Raw genomic sequence first — 24,553 nt, 5'->3', positions numbered from 1 at the left:
AGTCATACCAGAAACACGGCAGGACCACTTAGCATAATACTGCCCAATGAGACTGGAATTTAAGAAAAAAGGAGGGAGGGCAGAGACTGATTATTACTAACATCTTTAGGAAGCTTTCCTCTCCCTACACATTACATCCTTTCTTTTCTATTAGCAACACAATGGTAAGAAACTAGAGGAAACTAACACTCGGAGTAACGGAATTAAGGGCATCAGGACATCTGTCTAGTGGATGGGTAACTTAAAATACTCTGGGGGCTCATTCATCTCTTCAATACCTTTATCGGGGCCCCCAAAAGGAGAACAAGTGGTGTGAGCATGGCAAACTGGCTAGCTATTCCAGAAAGTGGTTGCCCCATCCTTTCAGGCACAACTAAGACACATTTCCCAGAGATGGGAAGTTTTGTCCAAAGGAACACTCGTAAGGGACATGCAGGACTTTCGGGACCTCTTTTCCTGTGGGCTCCTCCAACAAAGACTACTCTGGAAACTGGAGACAGGCAGCCCCAAGATGGAAGAAGCCTGGGTCTCAGGATGACTGCAGGAAGCTGTCCACTGACCAGAAACATCCACACTGGGCTTTACGAGAGAGAAATAACCTTGGGAAAGTCCTACAATTGCCTGCCAGTTTCCTCATGTCAAGGACTATTAATGGTGCCTGACCACGAGTAAAAGCTCAATAAATATTAGTTTCTTTATTCGTAACAGTCCAAAACTCAGGGAAGCAGCAGAGGAAGTCCTAAGAGGGAAGTGTATCATAACACAGGCCTACCTCAAGAAGCAAGAAAAAATCTCAAATACAAACCTAAACTTAACACCTGAAGCAGCTAGAAAAAGAACAACGAACAAAGCCTAAAGCCGGCAGAAGGAAGGAAATGAAGCCTAGAGCAGAATCAAATGATCTAGAAACTAAAAGAAACCATACAACAGATCAGTGAAACCTGGAGCTGGTTCTTTGAAAAAATTGTTAAAATTGACAAACCTCTAGCCAGACTCCTCCAAAAGAAAAGAGAAAGGACCCAAATAAAGAAGAGCACAAATAAGAGAGGAGAAATACAACAACCAATACTACAGAAATACAAGGAAGAGAACATTATGGAAAACACCAATAAATCCAACAACTAGGAAGAAATGGATAGATTCCTGGAAACATATATATGACACCAAAACTGAAGCAGGAAGAAATAGAAAACTTGAATATTAGCCGTCATTATCACAGAAAACAAAGTTTACTTCTTAATTTCCCTTTTTTTTTGGGGGGGGGCAAAGTGAAGCTTTGGAGGCGGGGCTGGGGGTGGGAGTCATTGGAAATCACGGGGCCATATCTGTCAGTTACAAAACACCACCTGGTTCTCTAGTATGTTAAGTAGCACAACACTGTAACAGTAACTCAGAAAAAAATATTTTCTTCTGGATCCCAAGCATTACATTTTAGGACTGGTCTCTTGCTAAAACAAAAAGAATGTGATACCCTCTCTTTTCTCCCCTTGACATTGAGCATTTGGGGACATTTAAAAAAGTCCTGACAATCCACATCAATTCTGTGGTTTCAAATTGACACGGAATTTGTACAAAGAATACTTTGTGCTGTTACGATACTTAACTGATACAGTTTAACAATAGTAATAATCAACTTTTATTGATTTTACATAAATAGCTTATAGAATGCCTTTCCAAACCACGTTTTCCCAATATATTTATGTTACAACTCACAACATTTCTTTATGAAACTATTTGTTAGATCTTTTTGCAGAGAAAGTGGGGAAAAAGTGAAGGGAGAAGAGGGAAAATAAGATTTCAAAACTAATCTTCAGCGATTGGCCTAAATATTTGGCAATTACTTCCTTTTATAGGAAATTACAGGATTGTAACTGAAACATATCAAAAGTGCAGTGCATCCATTTAATTAAAAAAGCAGTAGTGTCAAATATATTATTTGGGCATCAAATTTCCCTTTATAAATATATTCAGGTTCACATAGTTTTTATACTCATTAAATAATGGTTTAAAATAATAACCATCAAAATCTTTAAATAATCCCAGATCTGGATTAAATCGTGGTAGTAGCAGTATTTTTTTAAAATTCTAATTTGTTTTTTTCATCAGTAAAATGTATTATTTTACAATGTCCCCAGAGAATAAGCTTCCTACACTGGATGATGATAATCTTACTAAATCTGCTATTAACTAGGTCATATACGAGGCCACTAATAAGTTCTATCAGACATTTTTTTCACACTGATGTATCCACGTGTACAAAATCTTACAGGTAGTCATTATTGTACCAACACTGAAGACTTAACCATTCCGGAAACAAGGAACCATGTTTATATTATTATTTCTTTGTTATGATGCTTAGTCTTGGTATTATCAAGCACAATGTATTTTTCTTAACGAATATGGGTGGATTTATTAAGGCAAAGGACATAACCTAGTCCTCTCAATAATTTATTCTCTATCCTTATAAAAATTGTTGTTGAGGCTATACAAGTTACAGATATGCTGGCTACAGAGACACGACCTGTCCTGGAGACCAACACCTAGTATGGTAAGCATGAGGTTAAAATTTCAGTGTTCACAGCATTCCTTCTTTGATCTGCCATCACGATCATTCCTCAGCAGTACCCTCAAATACCATTGACTTGCTATGTCTCTTGGTTTTATGTATGTAGATTAATTTTCCTTATTAAAAATACTTCACAACAGTTAACAATAGGACAAAATCTACTCAGTCTTTGTAAACTCTCCACTGAATAATTTTTCATTTTTACAACCGTTTTCTGCGTGGCTGTTGCACTTTTCTTCTGTCATCTTCTTCACATAACTAAGTGGTCCCTTCCCTTCAAAGGAGGAAGGATTTTTGAAGGAGCCTCCAATTCTATCCCACAAGGTGAAATACTGTCCGTAGTTGTAGTCAAAGAACATGTGGTGGTCTGTATGATGGGCTGAGCCATTAATAAATGGCCTTAAGATTTGGGGGACACGGAAGTCGCCATCATGAATGGAAATCGTCCAGATATTCACCAAGATGTACAAACTTAAGTAAACCACCTTGTGTAATGGGAAGATAAAAGGGTATATATGGTAAGGTAGACTCTGAAGGAAGCCATCCACAGGGTGAAAAGCATGGCTTGCAAATGGAGTCGGAATCTTCCAGAGATGATGAGGTTTGTGTATGCGCTACAGAAGGAAAGAACACAGTTAAGAACCACCTTTACTTTTCAACTTAGCTCTTTATGCTCACATTGTGGAAATGACCTAACTAAAAAAAAATCTCCTTAAATCCCCAAGTCACTTGATAAAATACACCCTGTTACCTGAACACAGTAACATTTTAACACAGCCTGTCCAGACCAGTAAAGAACACAAACAAAATGCACCTGGTGTCTGTCTTGACTGTGGCTACTCAGGTATTCAAAAAGTTAGAGGGAATTCTTAGAAATACAAAACAGAATTTGGGGCACCTGGCTGACTCAGTCAGTTAAATGTCCGCTTAAGCTCAGGTCATGATCTCAGGGCCCTGGGGCTGAGCCCCGCATTGGACTCCCCGCTCAATGGGGGAGTCTGCTTCTCCCTCTGCCCCTCCCCCTGCTTGTGCACGTGCTCTCGCTCTCTCTCTCAAATAAAATCTTAAACTAGAAAACAGAATTTGTAACCATACACTGCTGAAATGTATATATTTTTTCTCTTCCCCTTAAAAATGACTCTACCTGGGGCGCCTGGGTGGCTCAGTGGGTTAAAGCCTCTGCCTTCAGCTCGGGTCGTGATCCCGGGGTCCTGGGATGGAGCCCCGTATCGGGCTCTCTGCTCAGCAGGGAGCCTGCTTCCCTCTCTCTCTCTACCTGCCTCTCTGTCTACTTGTGATCTCTGTCTGTCAAATAAATAAATAAAATCTTTTTTTTTTTTAAAGATTTTATTTATTTATTTGTCATAGAGAGAGAAGCGAGAGTGAGCACAGGCAGAGGCAGAGGGAGAAGCAGGCTCGCTGCCAAGCAAGGAGCCCGATGTGGGACTCGATCCCAGGACGCTGGGATCATGACCTGAGCCGAAGGCAGCTGCTTAACCAACTGAGCCACCCAGGCGTCCCTAAATAAATAAAATCTTAAAAGAAAAATGACTCTACCTTATACACAAGTCTATGATGAAGGCCTCTGTGAATCCAGTAGATCAGCATGTCGGTGAAAAAGAGGAAGGACATTACGCTAACGATGAGGCGAAACCAGCCTAGAAGAGATGACAGGGTATGTCAGAATCAAGATCCAGCTTCCAGGACCAGAGTTTACTTGGTACTTGTCCATCTAAGCGCACAAAATGGGAGCCTAGACTCAAACACTATCAACTGTTTGGGCTAATGCGATACATTGTAAATTAATCTCCCTTAACTCTCTGGTATCTGTTGCTTTCCTCATTTCCCTCCCATAAAAACTTGAAGTTAAACTATGAAGGCACTTATGAGACAGACAAAGCGTACACTTAAGGCATCTTTATTATTTAAATCTCCGAGCATAAGTAACACCACTTATTTTTCCTTCATATTTATTAGTCTTTGTAAAACATATCCTTACATACTATCTTCCTGCTTAGGATTTTATTTTCCACTAAACACCTCAAGCCTAGCATTTACTCCATAACCCAACACGTTCTGATCTTTCCAGCCTCCTCTGTTCCTGTACCGAGCAGGCTGGTTTACTCAATGTCCTCCCCACATCTTGGAAGTCTTACCTCTGTACCTTGACTTGTTCTGTTCCGGGTTCCTAGAACACGATTTCTCTTTTTATTACTTTTACTCAAAATCCTATCCACTTTTCAAGGCCTAGACATTTTTGTTCCTTCCTTTAAATATCTGACCTCTTCCTTGGACAACAGGTGTGCTGGTGCCAGCAAGCCTGGGTTCCAGTCCTAGATCCGCCACTTATCTGCTGAATGACCTGGGCAAGTTATGGTACGTTGATTTACTCACCTATAAAAGGAACCTAACAAGACCCATGTCATAGAACTGATGTGGAATGGAACAGATTGATATGCGTGAAAAGCTTAGAACTGTAGCTGGTACATATTAACATTCAAGAAATACTAACTACGATTCTTACTTTCTAATATTTAGATATTACAGATGGGTCTTCATTGAATAATTTCAGAATTTCACAAAAACTTAATTTAGGCACTACAGGACTATCTATAATAGCAAAAAAAAAAGACTAATGTAAAGATCTAAAAAATTGGGGATCAATTAAATAAACTACGGGTATCTACAAATTGTGATACTATAACTAATATACTATATAATGTCAATATTTACTGATGAAAATATGGGCATTTACACTACTAAGAAAAAAAAATCAAAGTCCAAACCAGTTTGTATGGTAGGGTTTCATTTTTGTTACATAAATAATGGAGTAGACAGGCATATATGTCAAAAGAGGTAGTTTCTAGGTAGCAAGTTAGCCGATTTTAACACTCTGACTTTTCTGATTTTTTTCTAATTATCATGTATTACTTGAGGGTTTTTTGTTTGAGTCTGAATTTAGTAAAGAGAATAGTGAATGAATGCAAAGGTCTCTCTCTGATCATACTCAGCTTCCCTGGGCCCAATTCCATCTATCACTAAGAGTTTAAAATTGATAGATTAGGAAATGAATGTATGTGGCAAGGCATAATACATAAAAACAGAGCATTTAAAACAATTAAACAACTTTTTTTTTTTTTTCGAAGAAGAAGACTGGTTCTTTAGAGAAACCACTGTCTGACGTTCATATTATGTACTTACCACTGGGAAACTCTCCTATGTCATCATATAATTTGCTGTAACCTCTCAACTCTAGCAGGAACAGTGACACCGTGGGAATACTAATCCATGGCAATGACTGGACAGTAAATATGATCTCTCTATAGACTTGATTCTGAAAATGAAATGGCCAGTACTTAAAAATCACAAAATCTATGTTAAACAAAAACCAGCACAATATGTCTTGGATTGGATTTTTACAATCTCTTTTATCTGAAGAGGCTCGTCGCCAAACTGTTTCCGTGAAAATGGTAACATGTGGGAATGTATGTGTAAGGAAAACATTCCTTTTGTAAAGAGCAAATGTAATAAATACTTTAAGTTCTGAAACTTTCTCTCGTTCCCACAAAATTGGATGCTACATTTCCATTTATGGAATAAACCTTCCTTTCACAAATAACGTCCATCCCCAACCCTCTTGATTTTCTCTTTTTTTTTTTTTTTCCAGTCCTTCGAGTCACTGATAAATACAAGTAACTGGAAGAGAAAAAAATGCCTGTAAACAAATCTACAATCTCCCAGCTAGTTAAAAAATAGATATGTAATAAAAACGTGTTTCAGTTTGAGAGTCAGATATTAAAACAATTACACAAATGTGTGCATTTATTGATTCCTCATTATTAGCAAAGAAATTCATTCCTATGTATCCAGGAAGACACCAGGCTTATAATTAAAACAACAACAACAAAGTTGGATTCATCTATTTAAATTAAGAGAAGGAGAGAAGGGATTAGCCCTACCAAAAATATCTAACGTATCTGAGGCTAGCTGCAAAAATTTTATTTAATGGTTATAACCCAGTTTAATCTGAAAAGCTCACAGATACCTATTATTTTCACTGTAACCGTAGCTAAAAAGTAGGTAAGACAATCACTTACCTTTAAAAATTGTGGATGCTTCATTAATGCATGATCATAGACAAAATAATAGCTCAGTGTTGCAAAGAAGAAATAAAGGATATAAGCTCCAAGATTTGTTACAATCAGGAGACTAATAGTTTGTCGGAAGATGTTATCCTCAGGCCATGAGGCTGGATAGATGTACGGTGTAAAAAAATAATAATCTGCAGCATTGAGTACAAGATCCATCTTAGCCCCTAAAGGATAAACAGGTGCAACAATTATTTACCCATGCTGATAGTTCTCCATGCAAAAAACTTTTGGAAAAATTGTACATGAAGTTCCTGCTTTAATAAGCACTTACAGTGTAAGACTGCAGCTACCAGAATCCCTGAAATGCCATCTTTAGAGCCCAAAGGAACTTAAATGTCATCTCTAGCCCAATCTCTTCATATTATACATGGGGACAGCAAAGCTCAGAGAAACTGAGACCCAGAGTTTTTTTGTTTTTTTTTTTTTTCCTAACATCTGCTGATTAGTGGCATCCATGCAGATCTAATGCCATCTTTGTGTTCTTTTCCAACCTCTCCTATGGCAATGTGGCAAGTAGTAAAGACGGGGAACGCAGGAAAGTGGGTACTCAGATGTTTCCTCCTCTGGCTACGAGTTTCAGTGATACGTCTCTTCTAAAAGGACTCCGATTTCAGAGGATTTTCCTTCAGTGCTGAGACTCAAAGACAAATTTGCTAGATGGATCTATGCTGCCACCTCAGGGACTATCTGTTCTTGTGACAGGAGGAAAGGCCACTCCCATTGACAGAACAAAAGGAGACAGGTTCTAGATTAAGAACTAGAATACACTTATTCCTCTTCCCCCAATCAATATTCTAGATTGGGGGCTGGCAACTGCAAACTTGTAACTCGAAGTTCGAGGAGGAGAAGGCACAAGAGAGCTGTCTGGAAATAATTTAAATTTTTCAGTTGTCTTCCGTCCAGCCTGCCTGGAGCTTGGATCACCCGTATGTGTTAGTGAATCAGCCTGAAGGTTTCTGCCCAGGTATTTTGTGAGGCTCATTCAAACACAGTGGGTGTGACTATATACGGAGATACCATTTCTTTGCTATGACTTAATGAACATCCTACAGTTGGATGACACTCTCTGCTGGTAAGGCTGCAGGGAAACGGGCATGATCTTACCCTGCTATGGGCTCGCAGTGGCGCAGCTCCTACGTGGAGGGATTTAACAATATGTCAGCACAGGACTCCTGTGCGTTTGTGCTACACTCGGGCTGTCATCTGATATTATCTTAGCTAATTCATCGGGGTCTGTTTAGCTGTTTCAGGATCAGCAGAGTCACTTTCATGCTACTTTCGTTTTTCACTACAGAAGCCGCCTAAATTTCTGAACCTTCCCTTCTTAATACTAACATTTGCCTTCAGCAGAGCAGTTCCTCAGGATGTGTCCTAGCTTGTGTCACGATCAATGAAGCAATCGGTGGTGTTTATTTACGTTCTTGTGATCAAATCCACTTAATCAAAAGATGGTTAGGATGTTCACTTTCTCTCCTGGGCTGTGGTTTCCCGTTTTTCATTAGTTCTTAACGCCTCCCCACTGGGGTAAAACTCCAGCAATCTGTTTTTCCAGTCTCTAAGTCACATGTGTCGGTAATGCCCACGCTGTCCTCTTCAGTAGGAGGCCTCACAGACACCAGGTACAAGCTCCTACAAGAATTTCATGTCTGTGCTATTCCTAATGACGGATGCTTCCATTCGTGTTATTCACATGGGTTGTCTTTAACGATTTAAAAACAATATTTCCATCTGCAATTAAACCCAAAGTAATAAAACAGTCCCAGCAAAGAGCGGAGGTTGGGGTACGTGACAGGGGCACCAACACACAGGGGGTGCCTCAGTCGGCTGGAGGAAGCCTGTGCCGTCAAATGAGTTTGAGTGCCAGTTTTTAAAAAACAAAATAAAGCCCTGGTTTTTTAGACCTTGAAACTGTAGCCAAGGGACTGTGGACCTGTGTTCCTTTGTGAGACCTCACTGCTGTTTATTTAACTTACGTATAAGTATTTGGATAGATTCTTACCTTATGCTATTTAAAATAACGCAACAATGATTAACCAAATATTGTGTAAACTTCTACAAGCGGAAGAGCTAGGACAAGGATGAATGGGCTCGGTAACGTTGGTAGATATGGCTAAGTTGGTCTGCATAGGAGCTGTGCCACTGTGTGAGCCCACAGCTGTGTAGGATCGTGCCCATTTCCTGACACCCTTACAGACAAAGAATATCATCAAATTGTAGGAAATTCGTTAATCTGATAGCCAAGAAATGATTATCTTGGTATAGATTTCTTTTTCTTATTATGAGTGAGGTTGAACAGCATTCTATATATTTAGAATAATTTATATTATTTCTGTGCAATTCTGTTTTTATCCTTTGCCCATTTTCCCACTGGGTTTTTAGTTTCTTAAAATCAAATTCTAGAAGTTCTTTATTTACTGAGAGTGTTTATCCTTGTTTATGATATGAGTTGCAAGCATTTTTTTTTCTCACTTTGTCATGGAAAGTTTTCTTTTAAAATATTTTTTTTAAAAAAGATTTTAGTTATTGATTTGATAGAGAGAGACACAGCGAGAGAGGGAACACAAGCAGGGAGAGGGAGAAGCAGGCTCCCAGTCGAGCAGGGAGCCCAATATGGGACTCGATCCCAGGACTCTGGGATCATGACCTGAGCCGAAGGCAGACGCTTAACGACTGAGTCACCCAGGTGCCCCTTAAAAGAGTTTTTTATTTATTCATTTGAGAGAGGGAGAGAGAGAACACAAGCAGGGGGTAGGGTCAGAGGGAGAGGGAGAAGAAGACTCCCAGCTGAGGAGGAACTCTAACCCAGGGCTTGATCCCGAGATCCTAGGATCGTGGACTGAGCTGAAGGCAGACACTTAACTGACTGAGCCACCCAGGCATCCCTGTCATGGCAAGTTTTAATTAATGTTAAACACCAGATATTGACATATATCCTTCATCACACATTGTTAATTCATTCAAATAACAAGTATGAAGCACTACACTAGGTAATGAGCATACAAATATTGAAAAGATACAGTCTAAATCCATCTGAAAGGTGAGGCAACTATGGAAACAAACAATTACATCAATAATAATGCTATAATAAAGGTATATACACAAATTCTACATAATTAAAAAACACAACTACCCCAGCTTATAGTAGAAGGCTTCATAGTGACATTTTATTCAGGCTTTAAAGGACATTATCAGAAAGAAAAGATTAGGGATGGCTATTTCAAATAGAAATAACAACTTGCACGGTGCCTGGGTGGCTCAATTGGTTCAGTGTCTAACTCTTGGTTTTGGCCCCATTCATGATCTCTTGAGTTATGGGATGGAGCCTCAAGTCAGGCTCCGTGCTCAGCAGGGAGTCCGCTGGAAGATTCTCTCCCTCTGACCCCCCCCCCCCAAATAAATACATAGATAAATCTTAAACAAACAAACAACTGGCGAAGGCATAGAAAAAAGTCATGGTATATTCATGACTCACTGGGTGTCACTGGTGGGTGCCAAACAGTAAGACAGGGGTGAAAGAGAGGGGGGAAACTGTTCCAGGATAAACCTGGTAAAAGGAAATTCGTGTCAGGCTGTGCAAAGCTCTGTTGCCTTGCTAGGGAATATGACTTTCCCTCATACACAATGGGGAGATACTAAAGGTTTCTGAGCAGGAAAGAGGTTCTAATCAGATCCATATTTCATAGAAACCACTCCATTAGGAATATGTGTACCGATGAGAAGCAGAGAGAGAGAGAGAGAGAGAGAGACTAATTTGGCTGGTCCTCTGGTAGACTAACTAGCTTAGCAGCTCTGAGAACACACATGCACGTACATTGGAGATTTAGCAAGTAAAAAACCCACAGGGCTTGATGACCAATTAAATGCTGGAATGTGAATGAGGGAGAAATCCAGGATGACTGTGAGATTTTTAGCTGGCCTGAGTGGACAGTGATGTCATCATAATCAAAAGAGGGAATGCTGGGAGAGCTGGCAGATTTGGTGCCACAGGGATGGGCTGCATAAGCAATGAGGGGTTCAGTTTGGGTCTTAAATAAGCTTTAAGTCTATGCTTACTCTTAGACATAAGCAGTGGACTACATAGAAATATGAACCTGAGGTTCAAAAGTGAGCTTGTAGTAGTTGAAATTGATGCCATAAGGGGTAGAGACAGCCAACAGAGATCATGTGGCAAAGAAACTACACAAAGTAATAGCAGGAAACAAACATTTTGAAACAACCTAACAATTGTGAAAGATTTTGTGACACCACTAAAGGTTGGTTAAGAGTTTACAGACTAATCTGGATGTTACCTACAGTGTTGCTTAGCCCTAAATCAGTATAGTACAGTACAGCCCAAACCAACTCAAACATTAACTAAGACTCTTCTTTATTCAATCTTTAATATCAGATGCAAATAATTATTTTCAAAAGGTCTCAGTCCTTTAAAAAACTCCTTAGTTTTACTTTTATCTGAAGACCACACTAATTGTGTTCATTTGTATATTCCCTGGTCACAATTGCTGTTACAGTAAACCAGTGCCTGGAAGGGAGGAAGAAATGTGCCTCAGTCATTCTAGAGGCAGTTTAGATACTGGGAAATAAAACCTGTTTTATGTGTTTTTAGAATTTTAGTTTCAATTCTATTTTTTTTAATGCAGTAATTAAATATTCATAAGTATACCACTATACTTTCTGATATCTAACACAAAATCTTCTGAAATCAGTAACAATATGACCTCAAAATTGCAAATCAAATTTGAAGTTCAGTGACCTCGTGGCTCAATGGTAGTGCGTCTGACTCCAAATTTGAAGTTTATATGCAGACCCACATCTGTAAAATGGAGATAACATATTTCCATTACAGAACTGTTGTTAAGGTTTAGAGGCTAAGGCCCTAGTGTTTTGGCACCAACTGACACAGAAGTTAGTCAAATAGGAGCTATTATTACTGCTGTTAGGGGGCTGAAGCGGAATCAAAATTACTTTAACCTAAGGGAGAAAAAGGTGTCATTTGGCTTTTCCTTTAAAAATAATGGATGATATCTAATATCAATATTTACTCTACACTTGGCACCATAAATATTACCTCCTTTAACACTTTCAAGAAACCCTAAGGGTTTGGCACTACTGTTACAGGTACTAGTATTATGAATGAAGAAGCAGGGCACAGGAAATTCAGGTAATCTGGGGCACCTGGGTGGCTCAGCGGGTTAAGCGTCTGCCTTTGGCTTAGGTCATGTATCCCAGAGTCCTAGGCTTGAGACCCATGTTGGGTCCCCAGCTCAGCAGGAAGTTTGCTTTTCCCTTTGCCCATCACCCTGCTCATGCTCACGTGTGTGCGTGCACTCTCTCTCTCTTTCTTTCTCAAATAAATAACTAAAATCTTTATAAAAATTCAAGTAATCTGCTTGGGATCATCAAATAAACAAATGTTGGGGCTGGAACTCAAACACTTGCAATCGGGTTACAAAATCCCAAGTTTGTTTGTTTTTTAAGATTTTTTGACAGAGACAGACAGACAGACACACACACACACAGGCAGGGGGAGCAGCAGGCAGAGAGGGAGAAGCAGACTCTCGGCTGAGCAGGGAGCCTGATGTGGGGCTTGATCCAAGCACCCTGGGATCATGATCTGAGCTGAAGGTGGATGCTTAACCAGCTAAGCCACCCAAGCACCCCTCAAAGTCCCAAGTTCTTAAACCAAGACGTGAACCAAGTTCGAATGCCTCTTCATCATGATCTCAACTCTTCAGCTCCTTATTTTTTTAAATTCTCAGTGACTACCAACTCACAAAATTTTGCATATAATTTTAAGGTGTTTTTACCCCCTATGTCCGGGGCTCCACAGACCCTAAGTTAAATATCCCTGACTGAAACAGATGCTTGTATTATTTTACCTTCACGGAAACAAAGAAAACTTTTTTTTATAAAGTACAGTTATTAATAAAACACAATTAGGCTAGAATGACTGGGTCTACTATTACTTTGGCTTTACTTTAAAAATATAGATCATGGGCTGCCTGGGTGGCTCAGTGGGTTAAGCCTCTGCCTGCAGCTCAGGTCATGATCTCAGGGTCCTGGGATCGAGTCCCGCATCGGGCTCTCTGCTAGGCAGGGAGCATGCTTCCTCCTCCCTCCCTCTCTCTCTCTCCCTCCCTCCCTCTCTGCCTACTTGTGATCTCTCTGTCTGTCAAATAAATAAAATCTTTAAAAAATATATATAGATCATAATTGTTAACATTTGTTGAGAAACAGGTGTTATGTAAAAGCATTTTTTATGAATCACCTTGCTTAATTCTCACGACCCTACCAGGCAGGTACTTCCATAACTCCTACTTTATAAAAAAGGGAAACGGAGGGCAGGAGTATTTAAGTAATTTGTCAAGTACCAAGTAACAAATGGGAGGTATATTCCAGAGTCTGCTCTCTCAGCTTCTACATTATCTTATCTCTCAACCTGTATACAAACACACAGGGAATTCTGAGTATCTCATGCTAATTACATTACATAATGATAGGAAAAGCATTCTGTGAGTGATCAAGAATCATGTATTCATCATTTTTTAGATGCTTATCATTAGAAACCTAAACACGGGCTCACACAACGACGGTGACATAAAGACAGGTAACCTGCTGGAAGGTTTTGGTTAAAAATACCTGGCTACCACGAGCTTTCCAGACTGGAAACTTTTTTTCCTAGTGACATTTGGAACTTCACCTATCTCTACCACCTCCAAATCCCCTCTGCTATAACATAGGGATGCCGGTAGACACAATGTTTTCCTTTTACGATGCTAACGTAACAGATCATTTCCCTTCCCTCTTAGTCTTGTCAAACCGTGGATTGTTGTCTCCCTCCATCCAGTAACTGGGGTTTGCTCTGTAATGGTCAGGAGGTCACAGCCTAATTTCTTTGCCCCTTTAAAAACGAAAGATTCCCTCCAACCCAGAGGGATATCTGTCTCGAAGTAGAGCATTAGTGTTCGCTGCACAGACTCCCTCGGATGAGCGCTCCGCAACATCAGGCACTTCGTTTCCTGCGCGCCTATCTCTGTGCCTGTTTCTTTCACGTGCGGGCCTCCTCGGCGCCCCGGAACCACCTCTGGCTGGACAGAGCCCCCACACCGCGGGTCTCCGGGCCAGCGGTCCCCTGCACCCCGCACTCGACGCATCACCGCCCGCGTCGGCTTCCGGGATACCCGGCTGCCTGCCAGTCCCTGGTGCGGGTCACCGCGGAGAGCCTGACACTCAGGCGGGGTCCCACCCACGCCTGCGCCTAGCGGGAAAAGAAAGGGCCGGCCGCACAACTTCCCCACCGGGGACGCGTCGCGCTGATGGCTCCCTGTCCAATTTCCTTCCCCTTCCCCGCCCGTGCAGCACACGTGTATCTCGCCTCCTCCTCCCGCCCTCCCGTTATCCCTACCTCCAGAGAGTCCGTGGCCAGCTCGGCCTCCGCAAAGTCCTAGGCGGCCGAGGCCACTGGGCTGCCGGCGGCGGTCAGCCAGCGGGTAAGGCCTGGAGGGGCGTAGCCAGGCACAAGCTCCTAGCGGCAAGAGCCGCCAGCCAATCAGGGGCCGGCGGCATAAGCTGATATGACGGCAGATCGCGCGACTTGGCTGCGCGCGGCTCTCAGTGGTCACGTGGGCGCCGCGCGCTTGGCCACGCCCCCTCCGTCCTCCGGTTGGAAGCGAGGGCGGGACGCTGGTTCAGGTACCCAAGCCGCGGAGAATGGAGTTTCAGGTTTTGTTTTTGTTTGCTTTTCAGCTGCCACTACGGGTGTAGTTGAGTCTTGCACGAAGCAGATTGACTGTGTTTATGCAGACATTCCTAAAACCGATGCCCTACCTTGAGGGAAATAGGTATTTTCCTTTGAGTTGAATGTCGGAGGCATTTCCCCACTTACATTGAAGGGAGTTCAGTACCTGTGAGACAATGACTAATATTTCCCAGTCGGAGTGTGTGGTTTTGTTTTGTTTTGTTTTGTTTGTTTTTGTGGTGGTTTGCGGTGGTCACGCTTGTAAATCGAATTTCTGGGAGCCTCAGTGTAGGGCTTCTCAGTGGCTAACCGGCCGTGTTGGCATCCTCTGGGAGTTGCTTGGAAAGACGGATTCTCGGGAGTCGCTCAGACCTTCTGGATCAGAACGTGCCGGAGGGTCCCAGAAATCTGTATTTAACAAACCCCAAGTGAGTCTAAGGTTTGTTGAAGTTAGAAAACCGCTGCTGTAATGAATTTGATCAGTCGGGAGAAAATGTTGTCCTTCCGTGTTGCTCCCTCGTGAGTGGTCAGTAGAAGAAAACGCTGAAAAGTGATAATGCTGATAACTAAGTTTGGGAAAGACCCATTTCTGTTTCCTTACAGGAGCATCAGAAGTGCTACCAGGTAAGGGGAGAAATGAATTAGTTTCCATAAAAACCTTTTATATGAATATTGTTTTAAATACCTGTGGCTTGCCTCCTATTTTCTTTTTTCTTTTTTCTTCTTCTTCTTCTTCTTCTTCTTTTTTTTTTTTTTTTGTGGACCTGTAACAGTATATTAGTTTCAGGTGTACACCGTAATGACTTGATAACGGTATATTCGTTTCAGGTGTACAACCTCAAGACGAGAAATTGGCTCCTACTTTCCAAATCACATTTCTTGTTTCCTTTGTCATTCTCATTTAACCCTTTAATGTTTGAGATTAAGATTTTTATGTATCATTTCTGAGGAACATAAAAATGTGGTTTGTTAACCTTGAAAATAAAACAGCCAGTTATTTTGCCAGCAAAAAGGGGTTTGTTTGAGAATAGTAGAGGATTGCAATTTAGGGCAAGCAAGCTATGGCAAACTCACAGGCAAATCCACAGGGGGAAAAAAAGAAACTCTATAGAGAAAAAGGGGAGGTCGGGAAGGCTGTTGTAAATAAAAGTCCATTGGAATAAACTGGGAGTTGGAAGTAGAATGGCTTTTCGTTGGCTTTGTTGTGACGGTCTTTCATTGGCTGGGTTGTTGCTAGGGTAGAGGGAAACCTTCATCTTACCGGGGTAGTAAATTAACAGCAAAAGTAAATGGACTTGCAAGGTTAGGCTCTTCCTTGTTGGGTCTGCAGTTGACTAGGAGTGAAAGGGTGTAAGAGCTCCCCCTGCTGGCCACTCAAGTCCCTTTTAGTGAGATTTCCTTTTATTCTCACAGATTTAAAAGGTATAATTTATCTAGTACAGAGGTTCCACATTTGTGGCTGCTGTGGATTTGCTTATGTGGTTTGTTTAGTCCGAAAGTATATTTTTCCCTTGAATTAAGTAATTTCGCATTTTAGAAAAATGACCTATTGTGAAAGATTGGGAAATCTGACATTGAAATTATAAGCAAACCTCCAATATAATACCCCGAATAGCTAGAATTTTATCATTGAATATGTACGGGATCGTGCACCACCATCAGATGGTGATACATGCTATGAAGAAAACAAAAGGATGAAAGGATCAAAACTGATGATGGCTGTTTTATTATTGGTTACAGTCCCTTTCTCTGTGTGGGGAGCATTTGACCTGAGTGGAGTAAGGGAGCCTCATTCACTTGGTAGATTCTAAACCGAGATTTAGAGTCTGAGTGTTTTTGATGAGCTGATGGGGCCACAGGCTCGCAAACATCTATTTGTATGACTTTAGTTTTTAGATAGAAAAGAGTATTCAGGGAGAGCCTGGTGGTTCATTTGGTTAAGCGACTGCCTTTGGCTCAGGTCATGAACTTGGAGTCCCGGGATCGAGTCCCACACTGGGCTCCCTGCCCCACAGGGAGTCTGCTGCTCCTGCTGACCTCTCTCCTCTCATGTTCTCTCTCATTCTCTCTCGCTCTAAAATAAATAAATAAAATCTTAAAAAAAGAAAAGCATATTCAAGAAAAAGGTAGGTGCACAAGCATCCAAAAACAGATACAGGAAGAGAAGATATTTATTCCTCAACCCGGTGCCATGGATTAGGTTAAAACCTAATAAGTAGCTACTTAATATTTTAGGGATCAGAGATCCCTCTGAAAATTAAATGAAATCTATGGTCTCTGTCCCCCCAGAAGTCCACATTGCATACAGTAGAAGCTCTTCCCAGCCAGGGTCCACTTAACTTATGTTCTCAGTGGCCTTTCTGAAATATGCCAGCCGATCTTTGGAAAATACTAAAGACTCACAGCTTGTAGCCTTCACTTTGGTTCACTCCCGTGTGTCTCCTTCCACCAGTGGAGTGGGATGCTTAACAAGAGCCAGTTATGCTACCAATCTATTGATTTCTGTTACGCTCCTCATAATTACATAATTAAATTTTGCAAATTGGTAAAATTTGGGTCTGCAAAGAAAAATAATTTGGGTTTTTTTTAAAGATTGATTGATTGATTTGAGAGCGGGCGAGCGAGTGTGCAAGAGCCTGGGCACACAAGCAGGAGGGGCAGAGAGAGGGAGAATCTGAAGAAAACTCTGTGCTGAGCGTGGAGCCCGTCGTGGGGCTCGATCTCATGACCCCAAGATCACAACCTGTGCTTGGGGCTTACCCTCACCCAGGCACCCCAAGACTTATTTCTATGAAAACCAAGAACGTTTTGGAAAGATAGCATCAATATGGCTACTAGTATAAATAGCTATTGAATTGGGTGTAGGCAAGGTGGTGATGAGAGACTAGAAAGACCTTTTCAAGCCCCAAATCTGGCAGGATTCTGCCTTCAGTTTGATCTGCAAGAGTTAACTTGTCTCTACTGCGAACAAATTAAAGTTGAAAATCAAATACAAAACTCTGGGCCTGTAGTTTAGGCGATAGACTGCCTGAAGCTCCAATCAGAGGGACCGTACTCAAAAGAAAGACCTTAGGGAATGACTGGAGAATAAATATTTAGGTAAAAATAAAATTCTTAAAGCATATGTATATGTAATATTGATGAGGCTGTAGGTCATGTGACAGACACCCAAAATAACAGAGGTTTACTCCAGAGAAAAGGTTTTCTTTCCCATGGAAGTGTTAATTAATGTACTTGTCTGTGCTAACAAGCCCCCGAATTACAATGACCCCAACACAGTAGAAATTTATCTTTCACTCAAAAAACAGTTCAAATGGATGATCCTGGTCATTGGGTAGCCCTCCTCTAAATGGGATCCAAGTTTTTCCATCTTGTAATTCTGCCATTGTCATAACTTTCTGTCTTCTCTAGAGAAATGGCCAAGAGAGAATGGAACGTGCATACCCACTCTTTGAAAGCCTTGGTCTGAAAATTCCATACATCCTCTCTGACATTCTCATGGTTACAACTCGGTTATATGGCTCCATCTAACTATTAGGGAGGCCGAGAAATGTAGCCTTCATTCTGGTAGTCTGTTCAGCTAAAATCAGAGTTTCTAGGGGCGCCTGCCCTTCAGCTCTGGTCACGAACGCATGGATTCTGGGATCGAGCCCTGAGTGGAACACACGCTGACTGCAGACCAGTAAGGACCGGAAAGCATGCTCTGTCATTTTAAGCAATCGAGTCTATTTTCATCAAAGATGCAAGTGTGTATTTATTTAAAAACAAATACTATACAAGAGCTTATAAAGGAAAAAAAAAGGCGTGTCCACGTCCTAATTCTGCTCTGCACAGGTAATTATTCTTTACAATTCCAGCTGTATATTATGCCATGTACCCATATATTCACACAAACATTAGTCATGTTTGCTGTGCCAGTTAGGGATATCTCTCTCTCTCACTTTGGAGCCTTAGGATTAGGACTCTGGGCTAGAAACAGTGCTTTTACAGAAAGCTGGCCATGTGACTCCTGTTAAAAACCAAAATTCAACTGAGTAGATCTGAAGATCTATTTGGCTTTATTCAACCACTCCCATCTAGCAAGTAGAGAGTAGCTCCAAGGAGGTATACAAAATGGAAGGTTTTATAGGCAGGAGGAGGGTGAGACAAGGAAGTTGAAAGTGGATTGTTTCAGGCGAGGTCTCCTTCCCTTGGGGGGAAAGCAGAAGTTCTTCCTGGAGCAGATCACCTCACTAATGCTGGTGTGGAAATCCCAGGCTGACTGGCTTCAAATTCCACTCCTGGGAGGCTGAAACTGCAGTGTAGTCAGTCAGGAAGTCTCGGTGGGGCTTAGCAAAAGTGACTCCATTTTGGATCTGCTGTTTCTTTTTAGCCTTCCCTTAGATGAGTTCCATAACAACAGCAGAGTGTAGACTCATTCATGTGCACTAATGAGGCATACCCATAAATTTCCAGAAGTAACAACGGGAGAGATTTTTGTCCGAGACCATGGGTGAAGGAGCAATTGATCTGTGACATTTGAACTGTTGATGTTGATGTCATTTGTAACTGTGGGCTGGTGGGTCCTGAGGAAATTGGAGTTGTAAGTAAAAAACATATGCTGGAACAGAATAGTGCGCAGACAGGATGTTGACTTTCTCTGAGGAACTCCCAGCAGCTTCCCAGGTCAAGTTAAGACTCGAAGGAGAAATGGGAGTTCCCCGGTGTCAGGCAATAGGTAGGACTAGAAGGGCAAGGAGTTGTCTGTGCCGTGGGTGACAACATCAAAGAGCATAGCCTGGTGCAGTAAAGCTCAAGGTGAAAATTGTCTTATAAATGAGACCGTGGAGGATGGACTCATGAATGACTTCTATTTGTTGGAATTCTTTTGAAGCCTGGAATGTATTTCTTCACGGGAGAATTTAAATTAGCATCTGCCAGGCTTCTGCGAATTCTACTAATGGAAGGTCTCTCTAACTTAAATTTTCACTTTGAGGTCTTTAATACTACGAAGACAATAAGAATTTGGCCCGAGGCCTGGCTTTCAGCTCCAACATCTTTTTTTTTTTTTGGAGATTTTATTTTTAAGTAAACTCTATCTCCAACATAGGGCTCAAATCTATAACCTTGAGATGGAGAGTCACACGCTCTACTGACTGAGCAACAGGGTGGCCCTCAGTTTGAAATTACTTGTCAGTGATTTCCTCCCTTTGCTCGGCACCGACTATTTCATTTTTTATTGACTTCTGTAGTCCTCTTGAGCCAGTGGTGGAAATTTTTTAGTGAAGAAGTTTATCCAGATACCTAGGTCACCAAATTATCAGAAACAGAATGAAAACCATCTTTCTGATGAAAGAGGCTAGCATTTTATTTATCGGCATCTTACCTATTAAGAAAACTATTTCCAGATTTCTGCGCTTTATAAAATTTGAGGAAAGGGAAGAACATGAAAATGGCTAGTCCACAGAGAGCTAGACCTTCCCAAACATCTTTTATCTCGTTATTGCCTTTCTTATCGCCAGTGGACTTTGAATGTCAGAGCTAATTTATTCTGGTCCCAAGGTCGTGCCAAGAACAATAGTTTTGAAGACTTGGGTCCAATGCCAGCATGGTTACACTTAAAGTTTGTAACTTTGAGGATTTGTTCCTCCTCTGTAAAACACAGAACGCTAATACGTACTCTACCTAGTAGTTTGCTAGGGCTTCCACAACAAAGTACCATGAACTGGGCAGCTTAAAACAACCTAAATTTATTGTCTGACAGCTCCAGAGGCTGGAATCAAGGTGCTGGCAGGGCCTCCTGAAATGTTTAGAGGAGAGAATCCTTCCTTTCCTCTTCCTAGTTTGAGGTAATGGCCCTCAGTCCTTGCTGTTCCTTGACTTGAAATTGCCTTACCTTACTCTCTGCCTTTGTTCGTTATGTGGTATTCTCCCTATGTGTATGTCCATATTTCCTTTCTTATTAAGGACATCAGTTATTAGGATTAAGGACACCTACTAATTCAGTAGGACCTGATTTTCATTAACTGATTATTTCTACAACAATCCTATTTCCAAATAAGATTACATCGTGAAACACTGGAAGCTAGAACTCCAACATTACTTTTCATGGAATTCAACTCAATTCAATTCATAACAACTATCTTCTAGGTTATTCCCTTCTCTGTGTTCTTCAAAACATATCATAGGTATTATGGTATATACCTTAGTTAAAGCATTTATCATGGTTTGTTTTAAAGGCTGCTAACCTTTTTTTTTTTTAAGATTTTATTTATTTATTTGAGAGAGGGAGAGCGAGCGAGCATGAGAGGGGAGAGGGTCAGAGGGAGAAGCAGACTTCCTGCTGAGCAGGGAGCCTGACGCAGGACTCAATCCCGGGACTCCAGGATCATGACCTGAGCCAAAGGCAGTTGCTTAACCAACTGAGCCACCCAGGCGCCAAAGGCTGCTAACCTTTTTATTAAAAATTCCAGTGTAATTAACAATGTTTTATTAGTTTCAGGTATACAATATAGCGATTCAGCAATTCTAAATGTTACTCAGTGCTTATCAGTGTAAGTGTACTCCAAATCCACTTCCCTTTTTCCCCCATCCTCCCACCCACCCTCCCCTCTGGTAACCATCTGTTTGTTCTCTATAGTTAAGACTCTGTTTTTTGGGTGGTCTCTCTCTTTCTCTCTCTCTCTCCTTTAATATTTTTTAAAAGATTTTATTTATTTATTTGAGAGAGAAAGAGAACAGAGGGAGAGTGACAGGGAGAAGCAGGCTCCCTGCTGAGCAGAGAGCCCAATGGGGAACTTGATCTCAGGACTCTGGGATCATGACCTGAGCCAAAGACAGACACTTAACCAACTGAGCAACCCAGGTGTCCTGGTTTGTCTCTTTTTTGTTTTATTTCCTAAATTTCACATATGAGTGAAATTATATGGTATTTTTCTTTCTCTGATTTACTCCACTTAGCATTATACCCTCTAGATCCATCCATGTTGTGGCAAATGGTAGGATTTCATTTTTTTTTTAATGGCTGAACAGTATTCCATTGTATTATATATGGGATATATGTTCATCTACCATTGGACATTTGGGCTATTTCTATAGTTTGCCTATTGTAAATGCAATAAACATAGGGGTACTTCTATCTTTCCATTTTGTCATATTCATATCCTTTGATTAAATACCCAGTAGTGGAATACTGGATCATATGGTAACTCTATTTTTCATTTTTTGGAGGAACCTCCTTCGTACTGCCTTCCACAGTGGCTGGAGCATTTTGCATTCCCACAAACAGTCCACAAGGGTTCCTTTTTCTCAACATCCTTGCCAACACTTGGTGTTTCTTGTGTTTTTGATTTTAGCCATTCTGACAGGTGTGAAGTGCTATCTCATTGCGGTTTTGATGTGTATTTCCCTGATGATGAGTGCTGTTGAGCATCTTTTCATACGTCTATTGGCCATCTGGATGTCTTCTTTGGAGAAATGTCTGTTCATGTCTTCTGCCCATTTTTAAACTGGATTTTTTTTTTCTTAGTATTGAGGTGTATCAGTTCTTTATGTACTTTGAACACTAACCCTTTATTGGCTATGTCAGTGGCAAATACCTTTTGCCATTCAGTAGGTTGTCTTTTTGCTTTATTGATTCTTTCCTTTGCTGTGTAGGAGCTTTTTATTTTGATGTAGTCCCAATAGTTTATTTTCGCTTTTATTTCCCTTGCTTCAAGAGCTCTATTTAGAAAGAAGTTGCTATGGCCAATGTCAGAGAAATTAATGCCTGTGCTCTCTTTTAGAAATTTTATGGTTTCAGGTCTCATGTTTAAACCTTTAATCCATTTTGAGTTTATTTTTGTGTATGGTGTAAGAAAGTGATTTTTTAATTTCTTCTTTGATTTCTTGATTGATCCATTCATTGTTTAGTAACATGTTATTTAACCTCCATGTACTTGTGTTATTCCAGATTTTTTCTTGGGTTGATTTCTAGTTTCATAGCATTGTGGTCAGAGAAGATGTGTCGTATGATGGAAGTTTTTTTTTTTTGTTTTTAATTTGTTGAGACTTGTGATCTGTTCTGGAGAGTATTCCATGTGTGCTTGGAAAAGAGTGTGTTTTGCTCTTTTAGGATGGAATATTCTGAATATATCTGTTAGATCCATCTGGTCCACTATGTCACTCAAAGACACTATTCCTTGTTGATTTTCTGCTTGGATGATCTGTTCATTGTGGTAAGTAGGCTGTTAATGTCCCCTATGATTATTGTGTTACTATCAATTACTTTATTACTTTATTTATTTATTAACATCTTAATTTAATTTAATTTTTTTCATGTTCCAAGATTCATTGTTTATGCACCATACCCAGTGCTTCATGCAATATGTGCCCTCCTTAATACCCTCCACCAGTCTCACCCAGCCCCCCCACCTCCCTCACTTGGTAATTACTTCCTTTATGTTTGTTATTAGATGCCTTATATTTTTGGGTGCTCCCATGTTCAATGCATAAATATTTACAATTGTTATATCTTCTTGTTTGTTCATTTTGATTATGCAGTGTCCTTCTTTGTCTCTTGTTACAGTCTTTATTTTAAAGTCTATTTTGTCTGTTATAAATATTTCTACCCCAGCCTTCTTTTCACTTCCATTTGTGTGATGAATGTTTTTTCATCCCTTCAGTTTAAATCTGCATGTGTCTTTAGGTCTGAAATGAAACCCTTTTAAGCAGCGTATAGATGGATCTTACTTTTTTTATCCACTCTCACCCTGTGTCTTTTGATTGAAACATTTGGTTCATTTACATTTAAAGTAATTATTGATAGATATGTATTTATTACCATTTTATTACTTGTTTTATGGTTGTTTTTGTGGTTCTCTGTTTCTTCTCTTGCTCTTTTCTCTTATAATTAGTTTGCTTTCTTAGTGTTATACTTGGATTCCTTTCTCTTTATTTTTCTTGCATATTTATTAACATTTTTTGATATGCATTTACCACTAGGTTTATATTTAACGTTTTCTGTATATGGGTCACTTAAGTGTGAACCTATTCTAAAAGCATTAGATTTTTACTCCTTCAACCCCCTACCCTGAAATTTTGGGTATATAGTGTCATACTTTACATCCTTTTATTTTGTGAATCCCTTGACTGATTTGCATAGATAGTTTGGCTATTGTAAATAATGTTGCAGTACACATAGGGGTGCATATATCTGTTTGAATTAGTGTTCTCCTATTCTTTGGGCAAATAGCCAATAGTAGAATTACTAGATCATATGGTAATTCTATCTTCAGTTTTTTGAGGACCCTCCATACTGTTTTCCAGATAGCTGCACCAGTTTGCATTCCCACCAACAGTGCATGAGGCTTCCCTTTTCTCCACATCCTTGTCACACTGTTTCTTGTGTTTTTGATTTTTGCCATTTAGCAGGTGTGAGGAGATATCTCATTGTAGTTTTGATTTGTATTTCCCTTTTGATGAGAGATGTTGAGCATCTTTTCATGTGTCTGTTAAGCCATTTAGATGTCTTCTTTGAGGAAAGGACTGTTCATGTGTTCTGCCCATCTTTTATTTGAATTATTGGATTTTTGGTGTTCAATTATGTAGTTCTTTATATGTTTAGGATACTAACCCTTTATCAGATATGTCATCTGCAAATATCTTCTCCCATTCAGTAGGCTGTTTTGTTGTTTCCTTTGTTGTGCAGAAACTTTTTTATTGTGATGTAGTCCCAATAGCTTATTTTTACTTTTGTTCTCTTTTCCTCACCAGACATATGTAGAAAAATCTTGCCATGTCCATTGTCAGAGAAATTACTGCCTGTGCTCTCTTTTAGGATTTTTTTGGTGTCAGGACTCTTCAATACATTTTGAGATTATTTTTGTGTATGATGTAAGAAAGCGATCCAGTTTCATTCTTTTGCATATTGCTGTCCAGTTTTCCCAACATCATTTGTGGAAGAGACTTTCTCCCATTGCATATTCTTATCTCCTTGGTTGAAGGTTAATTGACCATATAAGCATGGATTTATTTCCGGGCTTTCTATTCTGTTCCATTGATCTATGTGTCTGTTTTTGTGCCAGTTTTATACTCTTTTCATTATTACAGCTTTGTAGTATATCTTGAAATTTGGAGTTATGA

At 40.3% G+C, this 24,553-nt stretch overlaps 1 protein-coding gene and 1 long non-coding RNA gene across 4 annotated transcripts in view; one reads left to right on the top strand and one right to left on the bottom strand.

Moving 5' to 3' along the window:
• Positions 1-1,612: 1,612 nt before the first annotated feature.
• SC5D (sterol-C5-desaturase) lies at positions 1,613-14,263 on the bottom strand. 3 transcript variants are annotated; one of them, XM_047691790.1, is made up of 5 exons: positions 14,120-14,263; positions 6,664-6,881; positions 5,768-5,900; positions 4,124-4,224; positions 1,613-3,180 (listed from the first exon to the last, which is right to left on the bottom strand). In XM_047691790.1, the coding sequence occupies exons 2-5, from the start codon at positions 6,871-6,873 to the stop codon at positions 2,725-2,727; spliced, it is 900 nt and encodes a 299-aa protein (XP_047547746.1). In that variant the 5' UTR covers positions 6,874-6,881; positions 14,120-14,263; the 3' UTR covers positions 1,613-2,724. The 3 variants fall into 3 exon arrangements, with proteins under 3 accessions (XP_047547746.1, XP_047547748.1, XP_047547747.1); XM_047691792.1 differs by lacking the exon at positions 14,120-14,263 and adding an exon at positions 13,749-14,064 and having other exon boundaries at positions 6,664-6,884; XM_047691791.1 differs by lacking the exon at positions 14,120-14,263 and adding an exon at positions 6,989-7,404.
• Positions 14,264-14,371: 108 nt separating this feature from the next.
• The window catches only part of LOC125078721 (uncharacterized), a 43,258-nt gene continuing 33,076 nt past the window's right edge, over positions 14,372-24,553 (top strand). Inside the window, exon 1 of the long non-coding RNA XR_007120970.1 lies at positions 14,372-14,436. This is a non-coding gene — a long non-coding RNA (uncharacterized LOC125078721). The remainder of the gene's footprint in view (positions 14,437-24,553) is intronic.

Source organism: Lutra lutra, chromosome 10 (genome assembly GCF_902655055.1).
Source record: "Lutra lutra chromosome 10, mLutLut1.2, whole genome shotgun sequence".
Classification (NCBI taxonomy): Eukaryota; Metazoa; Chordata; class Mammalia; order Carnivora; family Mustelidae; genus Lutra; species Lutra lutra.
The sequence above is the reverse complement of the archived record's forward strand: the minus strand, read 5'-3'. Positions and strand labels throughout refer to the sequence as shown.